This window comes from Scyliorhinus torazame, chromosome 5 (genome assembly GCF_047496885.1).
Source record: "Scyliorhinus torazame isolate Kashiwa2021f chromosome 5, sScyTor2.1, whole genome shotgun sequence".
NCBI lineage: Eukaryota > Metazoa > Chordata > Chondrichthyes > Carcharhiniformes > Scyliorhinidae > Scyliorhinus > Scyliorhinus torazame.
The window spans coordinates 200,152,217-200,174,406 of NC_092711.1; the positions used below are offsets into that span (position 1 = coordinate 200,152,217).

The 22,190-nt window shown below is 51.5% G+C and overlaps 1 protein-coding gene across 2 annotated transcripts in view; it reads left to right on the top strand.

The window, feature by feature from the left end:
• LOC140420875 (glycine receptor subunit alpha-4-like) overlaps positions 1-22,190 on the top strand; it is a 168,458-nt gene that overhangs the window by 121,741 nt on the left and 24,527 nt on the right. For both annotated transcript variants that reach the window (XM_072504974.1, XM_072504975.1), the window contains exons 5-6: positions 2,900-2,982; positions 3,408-3,545. In XM_072504974.1, coding sequence (XP_072361075.1) covers positions 2,900-2,982; positions 3,408-3,545 — 221 coding nt within the window. The remainder of the gene's footprint in view (positions 1-2,899; positions 2,983-3,407; positions 3,546-22,190) is intronic.

The window sequence follows — 22,190 nt, forward strand, 5'->3', positions numbered from 1 at the left end:
GCGTCCATGGATCGCACATGGTCGGGGGCGGACAAAATGGCCGCGCCCATGGATCGCACGTGTCGAGAGGGTCACAAGATGGTCACAAGATCCTCCCCGCGTGGAGTCCGGAACCCAAAATGGCGGCGCCCGTTGGCCTCACATGGATCGTTGGGGGGGGTTGAGTCTGCTGTAAGCGTTCTCCCCCAGAGATTGCGGCGACCCCCCAGGACTGGCACACCGCCAAATAGTGCCCCTTCTTGCCGCAACCTTTACAGATGGCCGAGCGGGCTGGGCAGCGCTGCCAGGGGTGTTTCGACTGCTCACAAAAATAGCAGCGGGGCCCCCCCCGGGTGGTCTAGTGTTCTGGCCGCGCAGGCCACCCTTGGGGGGTGCCGGGGTCGGTCACAGCGGGGGTCCACGGAGCCCAAGGGGCTTCCGCGCGGTCGGGGCCGTGCGGGCATTTTGTGAGGCCACCTTGAGGGAGGCCGCAAGGGCCCGTGCCTCTGTGAGCCCTAGTGAGTCTCTCTCCAGCAGTCGCTGGCGGATTTGGGATGAGGTCATACCTGCCACAAAAGCATCCCTGATTAGGAACTCCGTATGTTCGTTTGCGCTCACCGATGGGCAGTTGCAGTTCCTTCCCAATATTAGCAGCACGCTGTAGAACTCATCCAGCGATTCTCCGGGGATTTGCCGTCTCATCGCGAGTTGGTGGCGTGCGTAGACTTGTTTTAAGGGCCGAATGTAGACTCCTTTCAGCATGGTGAGCGCCGTCGGGAAATCCTCCGCGTCTTCGATGAGCGTGTAGATCTCCGGGCTCAGCCTGGAATGCAGGACCTGCATTTTCTGGTCTTCTGTGATCCGGCCGGGGGCAGTTCGGAGGTATCCCTCAAAACACGCTAGCCAGTGTTTAAATACGGCCGCTGAGTTTGCTGCATGGGGGCTGATTCGCAGACACTCCGGGGCGATCCGGAGCTCCATAGTCTTTTTAAGTCTGCTTAATAAATTGTAGCACAATCAATTACTCACGAGACGAGAAGAGATGAAGTCAATCAAAGCCTTTATTAAGCAGACTTATTCCCCAGCAGCTCAGTTACAGAATGCGGCTGCTGGGAGAACCCAGGTTCTTATACTCCGCCTTACTGGGTGGAGCCAGCAGGCGGCAGATCCAATCAGGACCCAGTGTCTGTCTACCAATAGCCTCTCGGCATCACAGGTACCGTATTACCCCTAATACATACCACCACAATACCATTTATTGATTTTTGGCAGTGGTTTATCGATGCAAGGTGGTTTCTTTTAATTGCCTGTTAAGTGTCACTGTGCACAATCTGCTCCTCTCCCTTTCACAAATGCCAATTAACATCTTCAGATGTAAGCCGCTCATCAGGAGACAGTTTGTACTTAATGTGGGATCAACTGTTTGAGAAGTGGACATAAAACAGCTTTGTGTCCCCTGTGCCTCACTCTGGGACACTCTCATTTGAGTCAGCAGGTCATGCAGGATCCAGTCCTACTACAGATAATAAACCAATTAATCTCACTGATTCTCCAACATTGGTACTGGCAGAGTGCCAAACTATCAGCGTGTCAGTACTGAGGGAGTGCAGCACTGTCAGAGGGTCAGTACTGCAGGAGTGCTGCACTGTCAGAGGGTCAGTACTGAGGGAGCCCTGTGCTGTCAGACGGTCAGTACTGAGGGAGTGCTGCACTGTCACAGGGTCAGTACTGAGGGAGTGCAGCACTGTCAGAGGGTCAGTACTGCGGGAGTGCTGCACTGTCAGAGGGTCAGTACTGAGGGAGTGCTGCACTGTCAGAGGGTCAGTACTGAGGGAGTGCTGCACTGTCACAGGGTCAGTACTGAGGGAGCGCTGCATTGTCAGAGGGTCAGTACTGAGGGAGTGCTGCACTGTCAGAGGGTCAGTACTGAGGGAGTGCTGCACTGTTAGAGATTCAGTACTGAGGGAGTGCTGCACTGTCAGAGGGTCAGTACTGAGGGAGTGCTGCACTGTTAGAGATTCAGTACTGAGGGAGTGCTGCACTGTCAGAGGGTCAGTACTGAGGGAGCCCTGTGCTGTCAGACGGTCAGCGCTGAGGGAGTGCTGCACTGTCAGAAGGTGTGTACTGAGGGAGTGCTGCACTGTCACAGGGTCAGTACTGAGGGAGTGCTGCACTGTTAGAGATTCAGTACTGAGGGAGCCCTGCTCTGTCAGAGGGTCAGTACTGAGGGAGCCCTGTGCTGTCAGACGGTCAGCACTGAGGGAGTGCTGCACTGTCAGAGGGTCAGTACTGAGGGAGTGCTGCACTGTCAGAGGGTCAGTACTTGGGAGCGCTGCACTGTCAGAGGGTCAGTACTGGGGGAGCGCTGCATTGTCAGAGGGTCAGTACTGAGGGAGCCCTGCGCTGTCAGAGGGTCAGTACTTGGGGAGCGCTGCACTGTCAGAGGGTCAGTACTGGGGGAGCCCTGCGCTGTCAGACGGTAAGTACTGAGGGAGAGCTGCATTGTCACAGAATCAGTACTGGGGGAGAACTGCACTGTCAGAGGGTCAGTACTGAGGGAGTGCTGCACTGTCGGAGCTGCTTCTTTTGGATGGGACTTTAAACCGAGGTCCCATCTGACTCTCAGTTGGCTTATAAGTCCTTGTTGCACTCTTTCCATAAGAGCAATGGTCTGCTTTCTTTTGCAATGAACACAAGATATTTATTTTTAAACATGTTCCTGCATCTTTACAAGATTCTTTACAGAAACCCAATGAAACTTGACATTTTGCCACCTGACCCTTGACCTGTGACACTAGTGTGGCTCAGTCTCTTGTTTGTTGAATTCTCAACAACTGTCTGATTGAGGTATCACCAGTGATGTTAAATTATAAACAATCCAAACCATATCATGCTATACCATCTTTTCTATTGCCCACAGGCTAACGTTAATCCTTTCATGTCCCATGGACCTGAAGAATTTCCCCATGGATGTTCAAACATGTGCAATGCAACTAGAAAGCTGTGAGTACTCGGGGTTCCAGTAAACCTTAGATATACCTTTGCATGAATCTCAGTCCTCATTGTGCTGACCATCCAAGCCCTCCTGTAGTGTTCAATGGTTCATTTGTTCTGTGTTTTAATATGTGAGTCCGAGAACTGATCTATGCTCACTGTACTTGATTGGTCAAGCCTGTATGCCAGCCTAAGCAATGTAAACGGACATCACAGAATCTACCAGAAGCTGAGCTGGAAGGATGCTGATGACATTTTAAAGCATTATATAACGCTGTGCATATAAAGTTCTGGCACATTTATAATCTGGTGTCATCTCTGCATAGCTCCGAGATATAAAATATACAACATCTCCCATTAAGCATTTCTGCCACTCACTGGGTCATTTTCTACAGGATAATTGCGTGTAATATTTTAATGACCTCTCTCTCTAGTTGGATACACGATGAATGATTTGGTATTCGAGTGGCTGGAGAAAGAGTCCGTCCAAGTAGCGGAGGGTTTAACACTTCCACAATTCATCCTGAATGATGAGAAAGACCTGGGATACTGCACCAAATACTACAACACAGGTAAGAGGATCATGACACTTAACCTGCCACTCGCTGCATGGAATTCCCATTTCCAGAGCTAGGCAGAGGCCTGAGCACACTGTGAAAAAATGTTCCCCATCTTACATACGGACAATGATGGACAGAGACCAGGACCCTCTGTTCCATTCAGCCTATTCATCACAACGGCAATGTCTTGTGAAGCGCAATAAAAATATGTTCCACCCCACCGAGACAATGGGCGGCATGATGGCACAGTGGTTAGCACTGCTGCCTCACAGCGCCAGAGACCTTGTGTTCAATTCCAGCCTTGGGTGACTGTCTGTGTGGAGTCTGCATGTTCTTCCTGTGTCTGCGTGGTTTTCCTCTGGGTGCTCGGGTTTCCTACCACAGTCCAAAGATGGGCAGGTTAGGTGGATTGGCCTTGCTAAATTGTCCCTTTTTGTCCACAGATGTGTAAGTTCGGTTACGGGATAGGGCGGGGGAAGGATCCAAGGTAGAGTGCTCTTTCGGAGGGTCGGTGATGATTTGATGGGTCAAATGGCCTCCTTCTGAACTGTATGGATTCTATGATTCTATGAATGTGATCTTTTGACAGAAATGAGAAACAAGATTAAAACTCATGGCCAGATCTGGGACATCCCTCTCCAACATCCAGCCCACTATTTAATAGCAATACGTAACACTGAGTACATCAGGAGCAGCTTGGTGGTGTGATATTAGCCCTCCAACCTTTAGTGGGTATTTCATAGAATTTTCAGTGCAAAAGGAGCCCATTCAGCCCATCGAGTCTGCACCACCTCTTAGAAAGAGCACCCAATATAAGCCCACACCTCCCCCTTATCCCCAAGACCAAGTAACCCCAGCTAACCTTTTTTTTGGACACTAAGGGCAATTTATTATCGCCAATCCACCTAACCTGCACGTCTTTGGACTGTGGGAGGAAACCGGAGGAAACCCATACAGACACGGGGAGAACATGCAGACTCCGCACAGACAGTGACCCAAGCCGGGATTCAAACCTGGGACTCTGGAGCTGTGAAGTAACTGTACTAACCACTTTGCTACTGTGCTGCCCTTACATGGAGTACATGGAGCTTCAGACCTGGGGCGAAATTCTCCCCAAACGGCGCGATGTCCGCCGACTGGCGCCCAAAACGGCGCCAATCAGACGGGCATCGCGCCGCCCCAAAGGTGCGGAATGCTCCGCCCGAGCCCCAACATTGAGGGGCTAGGCCGGCGCCGGAGGGATTTCCGCCCCGCCAGCTGGCGGAAACGGCCTTTGTTGCCCCGCCAGCTGGCGCGGAAATGACATGTCGGGGCGGCGCATGCGCGGGAGCGTCAGCGGCCGCTGACAGTTTCCCGCGCATGCGCAGTGGGGAGAGTCTCTTCCACCTCCGCCATTGTGGAGACCTTTGCGGAGGCGGAAGGGAAAGAGTGCCCCCACGGCACAGGCCCGCCCGCGGATCGGTGGGCCCCGATCGCGGGCCAGGCCACCGTGGGGGCACCCCCCGGGGTCAGATTGCCCCGCGCTCCCACCAGGACCCCGGAGCCCGCCCACGCCGCCTTGTCCCGCCGGTAAATAGGTACTCTAATTTACGCCGGCGGGACAGGCAATTTATCGGCGGGACTTCGGCCCATCCGGGCCGGAGAATTGAGCGGGGGGGGGCCCGCCAACCGGCGCGGCGCGATTCCCGCCCCCGCCGAATATCCGGTGCCGGAGACTTCGGCAACCGGCGGGGGCGGGATTCACGGCGGCCAACGGCCATTCTCTGACCCGCTGGGGGGTCGGAGAATGACGCCCCTGATCTCTGTCTTGTTTTAAGTTAATTGTTTTCTTTGTTCTGTCATGGTTAGCAGGCATCACTGACAAGGTCAGCATTTGTTGCCCACCCTTATTGCCCTTGAACTGAGTGGCTTGTTCGGCCATTTACATAGACTTACATAGAGTTTACAGTGCAGAAGGAGGTCATTTGGCCCATCGAGTCTGCACCGGCCCTTAGAAAGAGCATCCTACTTAAGCCCACACCTCCACCCTATCCCCGTAACCCCACCCAACATTTCTCAACACTAAGGGCAATTTAGCATGAAACCCACGCAGACACGGGGAGAACGTGCAGATTCCGAACAGACAGTGACCTCAGCCGGGAATCGAACCTGGGACCCTGGAGCTGGGAAGCAGTGCTATACACGGTGCTAACAGTGCTAACCAGTGTGTTAGTTCAGAGGGCAGTTAAGAGTCAACCACATTGTCGAGAGTTTTGAGTCATATATAGGCCAGACCAGGTAAGGATGCAAATAAACGAACATGTGAAATAGGAGCGGAAGTAGGCCATTCGGCCTTTGAGCTTTCTCTGCTATTCGCTAAGATCATGGATGGTCTGTTTGCATTGAGTTCCAAATTGCTAGCTACCCCTGATAACCTTTGATTCCCTTGCCCAACAAGGAACTCTCTACCTCCGCCTTAAAAATATTCAGTTGTCCTGCTTCCACTGCCTTGTGAGGCAGAGATTTCCAAAGTTGCTCTACCTTTTGACAGAAAATTGCCCTCATCTCTGCCACAGAGGCCTACAGCTCATGAAAATGAAAATGAACATCGCTTATTGTCACAAGTAGGCTTCAAATGAAGTTACTGTGAAAAGCCCCTAGTCGCCACATTCCAGCGCCTGTTCGGGGAGGCTGTTACGGGAATTGAACCGTGCTGCTGGCCTGCTTTGAAAGCCAGCGATTTAGCCCTGTGCTAAACAACCCCTGCTCATTGTGTCTGCACTACAAAAACAACCACCTAACTTTTCGAATCTAATTTCCCAGCACTTGGCCCATAGCCTTTTATGCTGTGACATTGCCAGGGCATATCTAAATACTTCTTAAATGTTATGAGGATCTCTGCCTCCACCACCCTTTCAGACCGTGAGTTCCAGACTCCCACCACCCTCTGGGTGAAAAGGTTTTTCATTAAATCCCCTCTAAACCTTCTGCCCTATGCCTTAAATCTATGTCCCCTGGACATTGACCCCTCCACCAAGGGGAAAGGTTTCTTCCTGTCTACTCTATCTATGCCCCTTATAATTTTATACACCTCAATCATGTCGCCCTCAGTCTCCTCTGCTACAAGGAAAACAGCGCCAGTCTATCCAATCTCTCTTCATAACTAACACTCTTGAACCCAGGCAACATCCTGGTAAATCTCCTCTGCACCCTTTCCAGTGCTGTCACATTCTTCCTATAATGTGGATTCCAGAACTGCACACAATACTTTAGCCTAATCAGCATTTTATACAGTTCTAGCATAGCCTCTCTGCTCTTAAACTCTATGTCTTAGCTAATAAAGGCATATAAACCATTTGTCTTCTTAATTACGGTATCCTCCTGCTCTGCTACCTTAAGGGACTGGTGTATATGCACACCAACATCCCTCTGATCCTCGGTGCTTCCCAGGGTCCTGTCGTTTACCATGTACTCTCTTGCCTTGTTTGTCCTGCCTCACCTCACAGTTATCTGGATTGAATTCCATTTGCCACTGATCAGCCCATCTGACCAGCCCATCTATATCCTCCTGTAATCTAAGGCTATCCTCCTCACTATTTACCACCCCACCAATTTTTGTACTACCTGCCAACTTACTGTCCTCTAAGGGCAACCCTAGTTTTAAAACAGTGCCCCCTTGTTCTGGACTGTTCCGCAGGGATCAGTGCTGGGACCTTTGCTGTTCATAGTATATAAAAATGATCTGGAGGAAAATGTAACTGGTCTGATTAGTAAGTTTGTGGACGACACAAAGGTTGGTGGAATTGCGGATAGCGATGAGGACTGTCAGAGGATACAGCAGGATTTAGATCGTTTGGAGGCTTGGGCGGTGAGATGGCAGATGGAGTTTAATCCGGACAAATGTGAGGTAATGCATTTTGGAAGGTCTAATACAGGTAGGGAAGAGAAAACATGGAAAAATATAGCACAGAACAGGACCTTCGGCCCACGATGTTGTGCCGAACGTTTGTCCTAGATTAAGAAATATACAGTGAATGGTAGAACCCTCAAGAGTATGGACAGTCAGAGCGATCTTGGTGTACAGGTCCACAGGTCACTGAAAGGGGAAACACAGATGGAGAAGGTAGTCAAGAAGGCATACGACATGCTTGCCTTCATTGGCTGGGGCATTGAGTATAAAAATTGGCAAGTCATGTTGCAGCTGTATAGAATCTTAGTTGGGCCACATTTGGAGTACAGTGTTCAATTCTGGTCGCCACACTACCAGAAGGATGTGGAGTCTTTAGAGAGGGTGCAGAAGAGATTTACCAGAATGTTGCCCGGTATGGAGGGCATTAGCTATGAGGAGAGGTTGAATAAACTTGGTTTGTTCTCACTGGAATGAAGGAGGTTGAGGGGCGACCTGATAGAGGTCTACAAAATTATGAGGGGCATAAACAGAGTGGATAGTCAGAGACTATTTCCCAGGGTAGAAGGGTCAATTACTAGGGGGCATAGGTTTAAGGTGTGAGGGGCAAGGTTTGGACAAGATGTCCGAGGTAAGTGTTTTACACAGAGGGTAGTGGGTGCCTGGAACTCGCTGCCGGAGGGGGTGGTAGAAGCAGGGACGATAGTGAAGTTTAAGGGGCATCTTGACAAATACATGAATAGGATGGGAATAGAGGGATACGGAACCCGGAAGTGTCGAAGATTTTAGTTTAGACGGGCAGCATGGTCGGTGCAGGCCTGGAGGGCCGAAGGGCCTGTTCCTGTGCTGTACTTTTCTTTGTTCTTTGTTGTTCTTTGAAACATCCTTTCCACGCACACCTTGTGGATACCGTTCAGGATCTTATGAACTTCAATCAATTCACCCCTCACTCTTCTAAACTCCAGTGGAAAAAAGCCCAGCCTTTACAACCTATCCTCATAAGACAACCCACTAATTCCAGGGATCAATCTAGTAAACGTCCTCTGAACCACCTCCAATGTATTTACATCCTTCCTGAAATAAGGAGATAAAAATTGCACACAGTCTCACCAATGCCGTGTGTGACTGGAACACAACACCCTTATTTTTAGGTTCAATTCCTCTCGTAATGAAGCATAGCATTCCATTAGCCTTTTTGATTACTTGCTGTACCAGCATACTAGCTTTTTGTGACTCATGCGCTAGAACACCTCGATCCCTCTGCACTCGACATTCAGCAGCCGTTCCCCATTTCATTAATATTCTGCTTTATTATTCTTCCTGCCAAAGTGAACAACTTCATATTTTCCCCACATTATATTCCATCTGCCAAATTTTTGCCGACTCACTCAACCTATCTCTATCTTTATGCCTTCTTCACAATATATTTTCCTACTTTTCTTTGTGTTGTCAGCAAATTTAGCTACCGTGCCGTCGCTCCCCACATCTCAGTCATTGGCAGATTTTCTTCCCGAAAAGAACATTAGTGGACAAGATGGGCTCTTAACAACAATCATTGATAGTTTTATGGTCAATATTACCGAGACGCGTGTCTGCATGGGTCTCACCCCCACAACCCAAAGATGGGCAGGGTAGGTAGATTGGCCGTGCTAAATTGCTCCTTAATTTGAATAACTTTACAAAGGAAGACAGAGAATGACTTTACAATCCAGATTTATTAATCAAATTCGCGTTCCACCAGCTGCCGTGGTGAGATTTGTTTGTAGACCTTTCCCCTGGGCCTCTGGATGGCTAGTTAGTGACATTGCCACTTCACCACCATCTCCTCATAAGTCAAAATGAAAAGAGAGCAGTCTCAAGATGGAAGCAGTCCATTCGGCCCGGCCCTGTTTGTGTCAGGGTTCATTCCGCTTCCTCAGAATCATGTTTACCAAATGCCTTTAACTCTTTTCTCCACAGACCCAATATCCAACAGAAAATGTCAACCTCGGGGTACCTTTTTACCACTGCTGCCTTGGATAAGATTTAACAAGTTAAATAACTCCCTCTACACCTCAATTCCATTCATTGTACTTCAGCAATGGAATATTCTTATCAAGGCATTGGTGGATACTGAGAAATGATCCTGCAGTGTCAATTCAGAGGAAGCGAGCCTAAATATTGAAGCTGGGAATGGCACAAATGAATGGACAGTTTATTCAGGCTACACACCTGGAGTGGAGTCGATTGGATGGGAGTCGAAGAGAAAGGGTTGGACCCATAATGTTATATGAGCAGATCCAACAATGCGGAGTTCCTGGGCTGGAGTGTTACACACAGGGAGAGCAGGTTGGAAAATGGAAAGGTTCTCATGCCAGTTACTGTCCGTTCATTGTAGTGGAAGGAAAATCAAGATGGGGCGGGATTCGCCGACCCCCCACCGGGTCGGAGAATCACCAGGGGTCGGCATGAATCCCACCCCCGCCGGCTGCCGAATTCTCCGGCCCCCCAAAAATCCCGCTGACCTGAATCGCGCCGCCCGCCTCGGAGAATGGCGAGGACCGGCACGACACTATGGGTCCCAGGGCCACCCGAATTCCACGGCCCGCGATGGGCCGAGCGGCCGCCCGTTTTAGGCCTCTCCCGCCGGCATAAATTAGAGCTGGTACTTACCGGCGGGACCTGGCTCTGCGGGCGGCGTCCAGGGTTTTCGGGGGGATCAGGCCCCGGGTCGCGCACCTAGGGTAGCCTGGCCCGCGATCAGGGCCCACCGATTGCGGGAGGGCCTGTGCCGTGGGGGCACTCTATTCCTCCGCGCCGGCTGGTATGCTGGTCCGCGATGGCTGGCGCGGAGATGAAACCCCCCCTGTGCATGCGCTGGGATGACACCAGCACACGCTGGCGGTCCCGCGCATGCGCCAACTCGCGCCGGCTGGTGGAGGCCCTTTGGCAACAGTTGGCGTGGCGCCAAGCCCCTTCTGCGCCGGCTGGCGCAGCGCAAACCACTACGGCGCCGGCCTAGCCCCTGAAGGTGCGGAGGATTCCGCACCTTCAGGGTGGCCCGACGTCGGAGTGGTTCACGCCACTCCTTCCCGCCGGAGTTGCCCGCCCCGCCGGTTTCCGAAGAATCCCACCTCATGAGATCTGGGCCTGAATTCCCAGCTGCTGCTCTCTGCTGGATGAGCTGCTTTCTTGATTCCACACTTAGAGTCACATTCCTATCCAGCGAGGCTCCACTCCTGGCGTTCCACCTTGTTAAACTTTCCCTTCAATTTCCGGCCAAATCTGTCACCCCCACTCTCTCCCTCAATGGGCACAATGTAGGCTATAAATAAAGAAGAAAATAATTGAATTGAAATGAAATGAAGTGAAATGAAAATCGCTTATTGTCACAAGTAGGCTTCAATGAAGTTACTGTGAAAAGCCCCTGTCATAATATCCATTCATGTATATAATGAGATGCAGACAGGCAGTGATTGACACAAAGGATGACCAGTAAGCACACAGCACAGTGCAGCCAATCACCAGACAGGGCACTACCACTATAAAGCCAGAGGGCACTAGGTTTCCCGCTCTCTCGGGACCCAGCCACTGAGACAGTCAGAGTCCACGAGCTAGCACAGTGCAAACACCACGCGGTAGCTAGTAAGTCTGGTCAGGCTAGTACAAGGTCTCCAGTCAGTTCAGTGTAGTGTCGACCCACAGTTAAATATGTATGTTAGTTCTATCGGTCAATAAAACTATGTTGGATCTTCTCCAGTGTTGGACGTCTGTTTCTCGCATCGCTGCATCAAGTGCAGTCCACACCGAACCGACCTGCCTAACACATCATGGTACCAGAGTGATACTGAAAATTGACGGACCGAACTCGAGTGAATCAGCATTGACCAGCAAGCAGCCATCCGGTGACATGGAAAACCTCCAGCCTCCTCCGCAGCTCCGCATCTCCGGCAACCTCGGTGCAAATTGGAAGCTCTTCAAGCAACAGTTCCTCTGGTACATCGAGGCCTCCGACCTCGAAGCAGCATCGGATGCCAGGAAGATCGCGCTATTTCTCTCCACCGCGGGGGATCACGCCGTCCACATCTACAACTCCCTCACGTTCGCTGACGGTGAAGACAAAATGAAATTCAAAACAGTCCTGCTGAAGTTTGACAGCCACTGCGACATTGAGGTGAATGAGAGCTTTGAACGGTACATTTTCCAGCAGAGGCTTCAGGGTAAGGATGAACCTTTTCAGTCCTTCGTCACCCATCTCCACATCCTAGCGCAGTCATGTAACTATGACTTGACGGCTGATTCCATGATCCGGGATCAGATCGTTTTCGGGGTCCACTCCGACTCCCTTCGGCAGCAGATCCTGAAAGTCAAACAGTTGACCCTCTCAGTCGCTATCGAGACGTGCGTTGTCCATGAGCATGCTAAGAATCGTTACTCCCACATCAGGGCGGCAGAAACTGCGAAGCTGGCCTCCCACGAGGCGGAACGGGTGCAGGCCATTGCACAAACGCAGGGCCTGAGCATCGAGGAAAGTGGCCATTTTGCGCACTTTTCCTGGGCCCCTGCGCACGCGCGCCACGACCAAGTGGACGACGAGCCCGATAATCCGACTGCACAGGTGCGTACGTCGACCGACCGAACTGCAGATGCGTGATGGCGCACGGAACGCGCTGACGTCGGCGTCATGACATGTCCGAATTGTGGCTCCGCCCACTTAAAGCGGCAATGTCCGGCAAAAGGACGCCGGTGTCTACAGTGTGGCAAGCTTGGTCACTACGCAGCCCTTTGCAGAGCTGCTCCACCGCTCAGCGGCCAGCGATCCCAGCTGCGGCACAGACGTGTCCGCTCAATACTGGGGCGGCTGCAGCAACAAGAGCTCCCGCCGGTGGCCGCGATCCGCGGCGATTTCGGGGAAATCTCCGAGTCTTCACGTAGCCCCCGACTATCGACGGCCCTCGGGGCCGTCACGAGCAGCCAGTGGGGCCAGTTTAAAAACCGGCGAAGAACCCCGCGTGGGTGTCGGGCGGCGGGGGCTGAGGCACTGGGCCCGGCACGGCGTCGAGGTCAGAGCAGCGGGGGCGGTGCTACGAGGAGGCCGAGGCGGCCGAGGCGGCAGGATCGAGGCCAGGGCACCATGTAGGGAGGCTGCTCCACGTCAGATGACTCCCTCTTAGGAGGAAGAAAGAAGGCTGAAGCCTTGTCCCAGGAGAGCTCTGGGTGAATGCAGAGGAGAAAGAAAGAAGGTTTAAGGAAGTTTGGTGAAAGTTTTTCTTTTCTCTCCCCTTTTTTTTTCCAAAAAAAGAATAAGTCAGATTGATGAAGGACAGGAGGGTGAAGGGGGAGAGAGGAGAAAAGAAAGAAGATAAAAAAGAATAAGCCGTTAAAGGATGCGAAGAGCAGCGTCGAAGAAAGGAGGAAACGCGGGTTCGCCGCCGAAGGAGAAGACGAGCAAAAGTGTTGACAGGATGGCGGAAGCCGAACTGCAAGGCGGGGCCACACTACTTACGGTGGAAAGGATGACCGAGGTGATGGCGGTGGAGCTGGAAAAACAGTTTGTGAGGCACATGGAGGCCTTGAGGAAAGAGACTGCGGTCGTGTTGAGGTCATTGGTGGAGGCAATCGGCCCGATGAGGGTGGAGGGGGCAAAGGCATCGGCCGAGGTGAGAGAGCAGGGCGAGAAGATGAAGGAGGTGGAGGAGGCCGTGTCACAACACAGCGACCAGCTCACCTCTATGGGAGACGAGCTACAGAGGGTGGTGGAGGTTAACAGAGGACTCCGAGCAAAGCTGGAAGACTTGGAAAACCGCTCAAGGCGGCACAATTTGAGAATTGTGGGCTTGCCCGAAGGGACAGAGGGCCCAAGGCCAACGCAATACTTCGCTAAGAAGTTGGCGGAGCTGATGGGGGAGGATGGGAGCCACACCCTGTACGAGCTAGACCGAGTTCATCGGTCATTAAGGCCGAAGCCCAAAGTGAACAAGCCGCCAAGGGCAGTAATTATCTGCTTCCATAAGTTTTGCATGAAGGAGAAAGTATTAAGCTGGGCGAAGCAGAAGCGTGAGGTGCAGTGGGATGGTACTGCGGTTCGGATCTCCCAGGACTTGACGGTGGAGTTGGCAAAAAGACGAGCGGCGTTTAGGCGAGTGAAGGCGGCTTTGTACAAGAAGGGGGTGCGATTTGGTGTGGTGTACCCGGCGAAGTTGAGAGTAACATATAAAGCCGAAGACTTTTATTTTGAGACAGCGGAGGCGGCTGAGGCGTTCGTGAGGGCAGAAGGCTTGGGACAGACGTGAAGAGCAGAACTGGAAGAGAGACTGTTTGAGCGGCTGGAAAATGTATAAATGCTACAATTTTCTTTTTACTGATTTGTATTGAAATTTACTTCTCTTTGCATTGTTACAGAGTTCAAGTTAATGGTATTCTGTGTTGCGACGGTTAAGTGTTATGTTAGTGAATTGTTGGGGTTGGATTATCATAGTTTATCATAGAACTTAAAGTGCAGAAGGAGGCCATTCGGCCCATCGAGTCTGCACCGGCTCTTGGAAAGAGCACCCTACCCAAGGTCAACACCTCCACCCTATCCCCATAACCCAGTAACCCCACCCAACACTAAGGGCAATTTTGGACACTAAGGGCAATTTATCATGGCCAATCCACCTAACCTTTGGACTGTGGGTGGAAACCGGAACACCCGGAGGAAACCCACGTACACACGGGGAGGATGTGCAGACTCCGCACAGACAGTGACCCAAGCCAGAATCGAACCTGGGACCCTGGAGCTGTGAAGCAATTGTGCTATCCACAATGCTACCGTGCTGTTGGGTTTGTTTTGGTGTTTCTTTCTCTGGGACTGGGTGGAAGGGGTGAGAGGTTTTGGCGGGGGGAGACACCCGCGCTAGCTAACTATATTCAGTTAGTGAAAGGGGGTGAGGTGAGAGGAGGGCTGCGGACGTTGGAACCTGGATAGCAGGCTTCAGTGGGCCTACGAGGCGAGCGAGAGGGGGTGGGGGGATGGACGTTGGGAGATGTTTTTGTAGGGGGGGTTCTTGGGAGGGGGGGGAAGGGGTTCGATGTTAACAATGGACAGGGGCGGGTCAGGCTTATGGGGCAGGGCCCGGTGGTATGGTGATGGTGGATAACAAAGGCGGGGGGAGGGTGAGAGACCCCCAGTAAGGATAGTCACGTGGAACGTGAGAGGGCTAGGAGGTCCGGTCAAGAGGTCAAGGGTGCTTGCACATCTTAAAAGTTTGAAAGCCGATGTAGCAATGCTGCAGGAGACTCACTTGAGGGTGAAGGACCAGGTAAGACTTAAAAAGGGCTGGGTTAGCCAAGTGTTTCACTCCGGATTTGATGGAAGGGCTCGAGGGGTAGCGGTGTTGGTCAGCAAAAGTGTACGCTTCCAGATGGAGAAGGTGGTGGCAGATCAGGGGGTAGATATGTGATTGTGGCAGGGGCGCTGGAGGGGAGATTAGTGGCGCTGTTAAGTGTATACGGTCCCAATTGGGACGATGTGGGATTCGCGAGGAAGGTGCTTGGGGCTATTCCAGACTTAGACACGCATGAGCTGATTGTGGGGGGGGGACTGGAACTTGGTGCAGGAGCCAAGGTTGGACAGATCACGGCCGCGCTTGCTGGTCCCATCAGGGGGGGCGAAGGCGCTGGCTGGGCTAATGGTGGAAATGGGAGGGGTGGACCCTTGGCGGTTCCTACACCCAAGGGAACGGGAGTACTCGTTTTTCTCAGCGGTCCATAAGGTATACTCGCGGATCGACTTTTTTGTGGTGGGGTAGGCTTTGCTGGCTGGAGTCAAGGGGTCGGAATACTCTGCAATTGCAGTGTCAGATCACGCTCCACATTGGGTGGATATGGTGCTGGAGAAGGGGGTAGTGCATAGACTGGGGTGGAAACTGGATGTGGGGCTTTTGGGGAACCAAGTGTTCTGTGAGAAAATTGAAAAGGTAATTAAGGAATATGTAGGTTTCAATTGTACGGGTGAGGTGTCGAAGGCAGTCATCTGGGAGGCTGGTGAGGGGTGAGGTAATTTTGTTTAAGGCCAGGGTGGACAAAGAGGAGAGGTTAGAGCGGCAGAGGGTAATAGATGAGATGCTGGAGGTAGATAGGAGGTATGCAGAGGATGGGGACCCGGCGAAGCTGGAAAAGAGGAAGGAACTACAGGCGAGCTTCGACCGACTGTCCACCAGGAAGGTGGTGCACCAACTGAGATGAGCAAGGGGTGCAAATCAAGAGGCGTATGTTAGCAGGTCAGCTCCAGAGGGAGGCAGCGGCAAGGGAAATTCTTCAGGTGAGGGATAGGGCAGGGAAGTTGGTGGTGGCTCCAGTGCTGATTAACAAGGTTTTTGAGGAGTTTTATGAGAGGTTGTACAAGTCAGAGCCACCCGGGGGAGACCATGAGATGCAGGAATTTCTAGATGGGTTGGAGTACCCGAGGCTAGGGGAGGGGGACAGGGCTACATTAGAAGGAGCAATAGTGGAGCAGGAGATAAAGGATGTGATTGGGAGGAAGCAGTCGGGGAAGGTGGCAGGGCCGGATGGGTTTCCGGTGGAATATTATGAAAAATTCAAGGACAGGTTGGCACTCCTGATGGTAGGGATGTTTGAGGAGGCGATAGGGTGTTGCCGCAAACCTTGGGGCAGGCATTGATTTCACTGTTGCTAAAAAAAGATAAGGATCCAACGGAGTGTGGGTCGTATCGGCCCATATCACGTCTGAATGTGGACGCAAAAGTGTTGGCGAAGGTACTGGCGGGTAGGCTGGAGGAGTGCCTCCCGAAGGCGATAGGGGACGATTAGACGAGGTTCGTGAAAGGGAGGCAGCTGTTTTCGAACATGAAGAGGGTTTTGAACGTCGTTATGGCACCGGCGGAAGGGAAGGAAACAGAGGTAGTTGTGGCATTGGACGCCGAGAAGGCGTTTGATCGGGTAGAATGGGGGTACCTGATGGCAGTGCTGGAGCGGTTTGGGATAGGGCCAAGGTTTGTGAACTGGGTAAAGCTATTATATAAGGAGCCGAAGGCGAGTGTCCGCACAAATAATATCAGTTCGAGATATTTCTCTCTCCACCGTGGGACTAGACAAGGATGTCCTATGTCCCCCCTGCTGTTTGCACTTGCGATTGAGCCGCTGGCCATCGCATTGAGAAGTTCGGGAGCATGGAAAGGAATAGTGCGGGGGGGATAGAGCATAGGGTGTCCTTATATGCTGACGACTTGCTGCTGTATGTGCCGGAACCGAGTGCGTCGATAGAAGGAATATTGGAGCTATTGCGGGTATTTGGGCCTTTCTCGGGGTACAAGCTCAACCTGGACAAGAGTGAGTATTTTCATAGTTTATCATAGAATTTACAGTGCAAACAAGAACAAAGACAAAGAACAAAGAAATGTACAGCACAGGAACAGGCCCTTCGGCCCTCCAAGCCCGTGCCGACCATACTGCCCGACTAAACTACAATCTTCTACACTTCCTGGGTCCGTATCCTTCTATTCCCATCCTATTCATATATTTGTCAAGATGCCCCTTAAATGTCCCTATCGTTCCTGCTTCCACTACCTCCTCCGGTAGCGAGTTCCAGGTACCCACTACCCTCTGCGTAAAAAACTTGCCTCGTACATCTACTCTAAACCTTGCCCCTCTCACCTTAAACCTATGCCCCCTAGTAATTGACCCCTCTACCCTGGGAAAAAGCCTCTGACTATCCACTCTGTCTATGCCCCTCATAATTTTGTATACCTCTATCAGGTCGCCCCTCAACCTCCTTCGTTCCAGTGAAAACAAACCGAGTTTATTCAATCGCTCCTCATAACTTATGCCCTCCATACCAGGCAACATTCTGGTAAATCTCTTCTGCACCCTCTCTAAAGCCTCCACATCCTTCTGGTAGTGTGACGACCAGAATTGAACACTATACTCCAAGTGTGGCCTAACTAAGGTTCTATACAGCTGCAACATGACTTGCCAATTCTTATACTCAATGCCCCGGCCAATGAAGGCAAGCATGCCGTATGCCTTCTTGACTACCTTCTCCACCTGTGTTGCCCCTTTCAATGACCTGTGGACCTGTACTCCTAGATCTCTTTGACTTTCAATACTCTTGAGGGTTCTACCATTCACTGTATATTCCCTACCTGCATTAGACCTTCCAAAATGCATTACCTCACATTTGTCCGGATTAAACTCCATCTGCCATCTCTCCGCCCAAGTCTCCAGACAATCTAAATCCTGCTGTATCCTCAGACAGTCCTCATCGCTATCCGCAATTCCACGAACCTTTGTGTCATCTGCAAACTTACTAATCAGACCAGTTACATTTTCCTCCAAATCATTTATATATACTACAAAGAGCAAAGGTCCCAGCACTGATCCCTGTGGAACACCACTGGTCACAGCCCTCCAATTAGAAAAGCATCTCTCCTTTGCTACCCTCTGCCTTCTATGGCCTAGCCAGTTCTGTATCCACCTTGCCAGTTCACCCCTGATCCCGTGTGACTTCACCTTTTGTACTAGTCTACCATGAGGGACCTTGTCAAAGGCCTTACTGAAGTCCATATAGACAACATCTACTGCCCTACCTGCATCAATCATCTTAGTGACCTCCTCGAAAAACTCTATCAAGTTAGTGAGACACGACCTTCCCTTCACAAAACCGTGCTGCCTCTCACTAATACGTCCATTTGCTTCCAAATGGGAGTAGATCCTGTCTCTAAGAATTCTCTCCAGTAATTTCCCTACCACTGAAGTAAGGCTCACCGGCCTGTAGTTCCCGGGATTATCCTTGCTACCCTTCTTAAACAGAGGAACAACATTGGCTATTCTCCAGTCCTCCGGGACATCCCCTGAAGACAGCGAGGATCCAAAGATTTCTGTCAAGGCCTCAGCAATTTCCTCTCCAGCCTCCTTCAGTATTCTGGGGTAGATCCCATCAGGCCCTGGGGACCTATCTACCTTAATATTTTTTAAGACACCCAACACCTCGTCTTTTTGGATCACAATGTGACCCAGGCTATCTACACCCCCTTCTCCAGACTCAACATCTACCAATTCCTTCTCTTTGGTGAATACTGATGCAAAGTATTCATTTAGTACCTCGCCCATTTCCTCTGGCTCCACACATAGATTCCCTTGCCTATCCTTCAGTGGGCCAACCCTTTCCCTGGCTACCCTCTTGCTTTTTATGTACGTGTAAAAAGCCTTGGGATTTTCCTTAACCCTATTTGCTAATGACTTTTCGTGACCCCTTCTAGCCCTCCTGACTCCTTGCTTAAGTTCCTTCCTACTTTCCTTATATGCCACACAGGCATCGTCTGTTCCCAGCCTCTTAGCCCTGACAAATGCCTCCTTTTTCTTTTTGACGAGGCCTACAATATCACTCATCATCCAAGGTTCCCGAAAATTGCCGTATTTATCTTTCTTCCTCACAGGAACATGCCGGTCCTGTATTCCTTTCAACTGACACTTGAAAGCCTCCCACTTGTCAGATGTTGATTTGCCCTCAAACATCCGCCCCCAATCTATGTTCTTCAGTTCCCGCCTAATATTGTTATAATTAGCCTTCCCCCAATTTAGCACATTCATCCTCGGACCACTCTTATCCTTGTCCACCAGTACTTTAAAACTTACTGAATTGTGGTCACTGTTACCGAAATGCTCCCCTACTGAAACATCTACCACCTGGCCGGGCTCATTCCCCAATACCAGGTCCAGTACCGCCCCTTCCCTAGTTGGACTGTTTACATATTGTTTTAAGAAGCCCTCCTGGATGCTCCTTACAAACTCCGCCCCGTCTAAGCCCCTGGCACTAAGTGAGTCCCAGTCAATATTGGGGAAGTTGAAGTCTCCCATCACCATAACCCTGTTGTTTTTACTCTTTTCCAAAATCTGTCTACCTATCTGCTCCTCTATCTCCCGCTGGCTGTTGGGAGGCCTGTAGTATACCCCCAACATTGTGACTGCACCCTTCTTATTCCTGATCTCTACCCATATAGCCTCACTGCCCTCTGAGGTGTCCTCTCGCAGTATAGCTGTGATATTCTCCCGAACAAGTAGCGCAACTCCACCTTCCCTTTTACATCCCCCTCTATCCCGCCTGAAACATCTAAATCCTGGAACGTTTAGCTGCCAATCCTGCCCTTCCCTCAACCAGGTCTCTGTAATGGCAACAACATCATAGTTCCAAGTAGTAATCCAAGCTCTAAGTTCATCTGCCTTACCCGTAATGCTCCTTGCATTAAAACATATGCACTTCAGGCCACCAGACCCGCTGTGTTCAGCAACTTCTCCCTGTCTGCTCTGCCTCAGAGCCACACTGTCCCTATTCCCTAGTTCTCCCTCAATGCTCTCACCTTCTGACCTATTGCTCCCGTGCCCACCTCCCGTGCAGAAGGAGGCCATTCGGCCCATCGAGTCTGCACCGTCTCTTGGAAAGAGCACCCTACCCAAGGTCAACACCTGAACCCTACCCCCATAACCCAGTAACCCCACCCAACACTAAGGGCAATTTTGGACACTAAGGGGAATTTATCATGGCCAATCCACCCAACCTGCACATCTTTGGACTGTGGGAGGAAACCAGAACACCCGGAGGAAACCCACGCACACACGGGGAGGATGTGCAGACTCCGCACAGACAGTGGCCCAAGCCAGAATCGAACCTGGGACCCTGGAGCTGTGAAGCAATTGTGCTATCCACAATACTACCGTGCTGCCCTTTTGTGGTGTCTCGGCCGGGGGTGGGGGCAGGGGTGGGGGGGCTGCCATTCCATAGGGCAGGGACTCATTTTAGGTATCTGGGGGTGCAGGTTGCCCGGGAGTGGGGGAGGCTTCGCAGGTACAACATCACTAGTTTGGTGGGGAGAGTGAAAGCTGATCTGGCAAGGTGGGATGGCCTCCCTCTGTCACTGGACACTGAATGTGTTGCCGCGATTCCTGTTTATATTTCAATGCCTACCGATTTTCCTGCCAAAGTCTTTTTTCAGGGAGATTGAGGGAAAGATTACCTCATTCATATGGGGCGGGAAGGTGGCCAGAGTGAGAAAAGTGCTGCTCCAGAGGGGAAGGTAGGCAGGGGGTTTGGGTCTCCCGAACCTGTTGTACTACTACTGGGCGGCGAATGTGGAGAAGGTGTGGAGCTGGGTCAGAGGGGTGGATTCTCAGTGGGTCAGAATGGAGGAGAGTTTGTGCAGGGGGTCGGGGTTGAAGGCACTAGCTACCGCGCCGCTCCCGATAGCTCCGGGGAGATAGTCAGGGAGTCCAGTAATAATAGCTTCATTGAAAATCTGGAGGCAGTTTCGCCAACACTTCGAGTTGGGGGTAGGGTCAAGGGAAATGCCGATTCGGGGGAACCACAGATTTGAGCCAGGGAGGTGGGATGGAAGTTTTCGGAAATGGGAAGAGAGGGGGAATAAAACGCTAAAAGATTTGTTTCTTCGGGGTCGGTTTGCAGGATTGAGGGAGCTGGAAGCGAAGTATGGGCTACAGCAGGGAGAAGTGTTTAGGTACATGCAGGTTTGGGATTTTGCCAGGAAGGAGATACAGAGCTTCCCAGAGGAACCGGCCTCCACATTGCTGGAGGAGGTGTTGACGACAAGGGGACTGGAGAAGGAGGCAGTGTCAGCGGTGTACGGAGCTATTTTGGAGGAGAAGGAGAATAAGGCACCACTGGAAGGGATCAAAGCAAAGTGGGAGGAAGAGCTGGGAGAGGTTATAGAGGAGGCAGTCTGGTGTGAGGTGCTCCGGAGAGTGAATGCCTCCACCTCTTGTGCGAGGTTGGGGCTGATACAGCTAAAGGTGGTATATAGAGCGCACCTCACGAGGGCGAGGATGAGCCAATTTTTTGAAAGAGTAGAGGATGTGTGTGAGTGTTGCGGGGGGGGGGGGGGGGGGGGGGGGGCGCGAATCACGTTCATATGTTTTGGTCCTGTCCAAAGCTAGAGGAGTACTGGAAGGAGGTGTTTCGGGTAATTTCCAAAGTGGTGCGTGTGAAACTGGACCCGGGTCCCCGGGAGGCCATATTCGGGGTGTCGGACCAGCCAGGGTTGGAATCAGGTGCGGAGGCAGATATCATAGCCTTCGCCTCGTTGATCGCCCGAAGGCGGATCCTGCTGGGATGGAGAGCAGCCTCTCCACCCAGTGCCCTGGCGTGGCGGGGGGACCTGTTGGAATACTTGACCCTTGAGAAGGTGAAGTTCGAACTGAGGGGAAGCTCGGAAGGGTTCTACAAATCATGGGCACTAGTTATTATGCACTTTCAAGAACTGGATAACATCGAACATTAGTTGGGGGAGGGGTGGGTGGGAGGGTTGAGGGGGGAGAGGGGTTGTGTAGATTAAGGGTGACTATGGGTAATCCCTGATTCCTTTTTGTCATTTGTTTATGTAAACATGCGGGCTGATGTTTGGGGGTTGGTGGGTGGATGGGATCGTTGTTATTATGGGGATTGACATATCTTGCTGATTAATGTTTATTGTTGATGGGTGTAAATGCGTGAGAAAATGTGAAAAAGGAGGAGAATAAAAATATTTTGAAAAAACAAGGCATGCCAGAGTACAATCCCGACAGCCCAACGGACCCTGATGCTGAGTGCTTCAAGTCCCCATACCGGGTGGGCATCAATACTACACATGCGCTGCCTTCCACCACAACGGCGAAACGCCTCTCGATCCTCAGTGTGGATCCCAACGACGAGTGGTGTGCTGTCCTCACAGTGAACAAGACTCGCATCCGGTTCAAACTGGACACCGGCGCATAGGCGAACCTCATCTCAAAATCCGACCTTGACA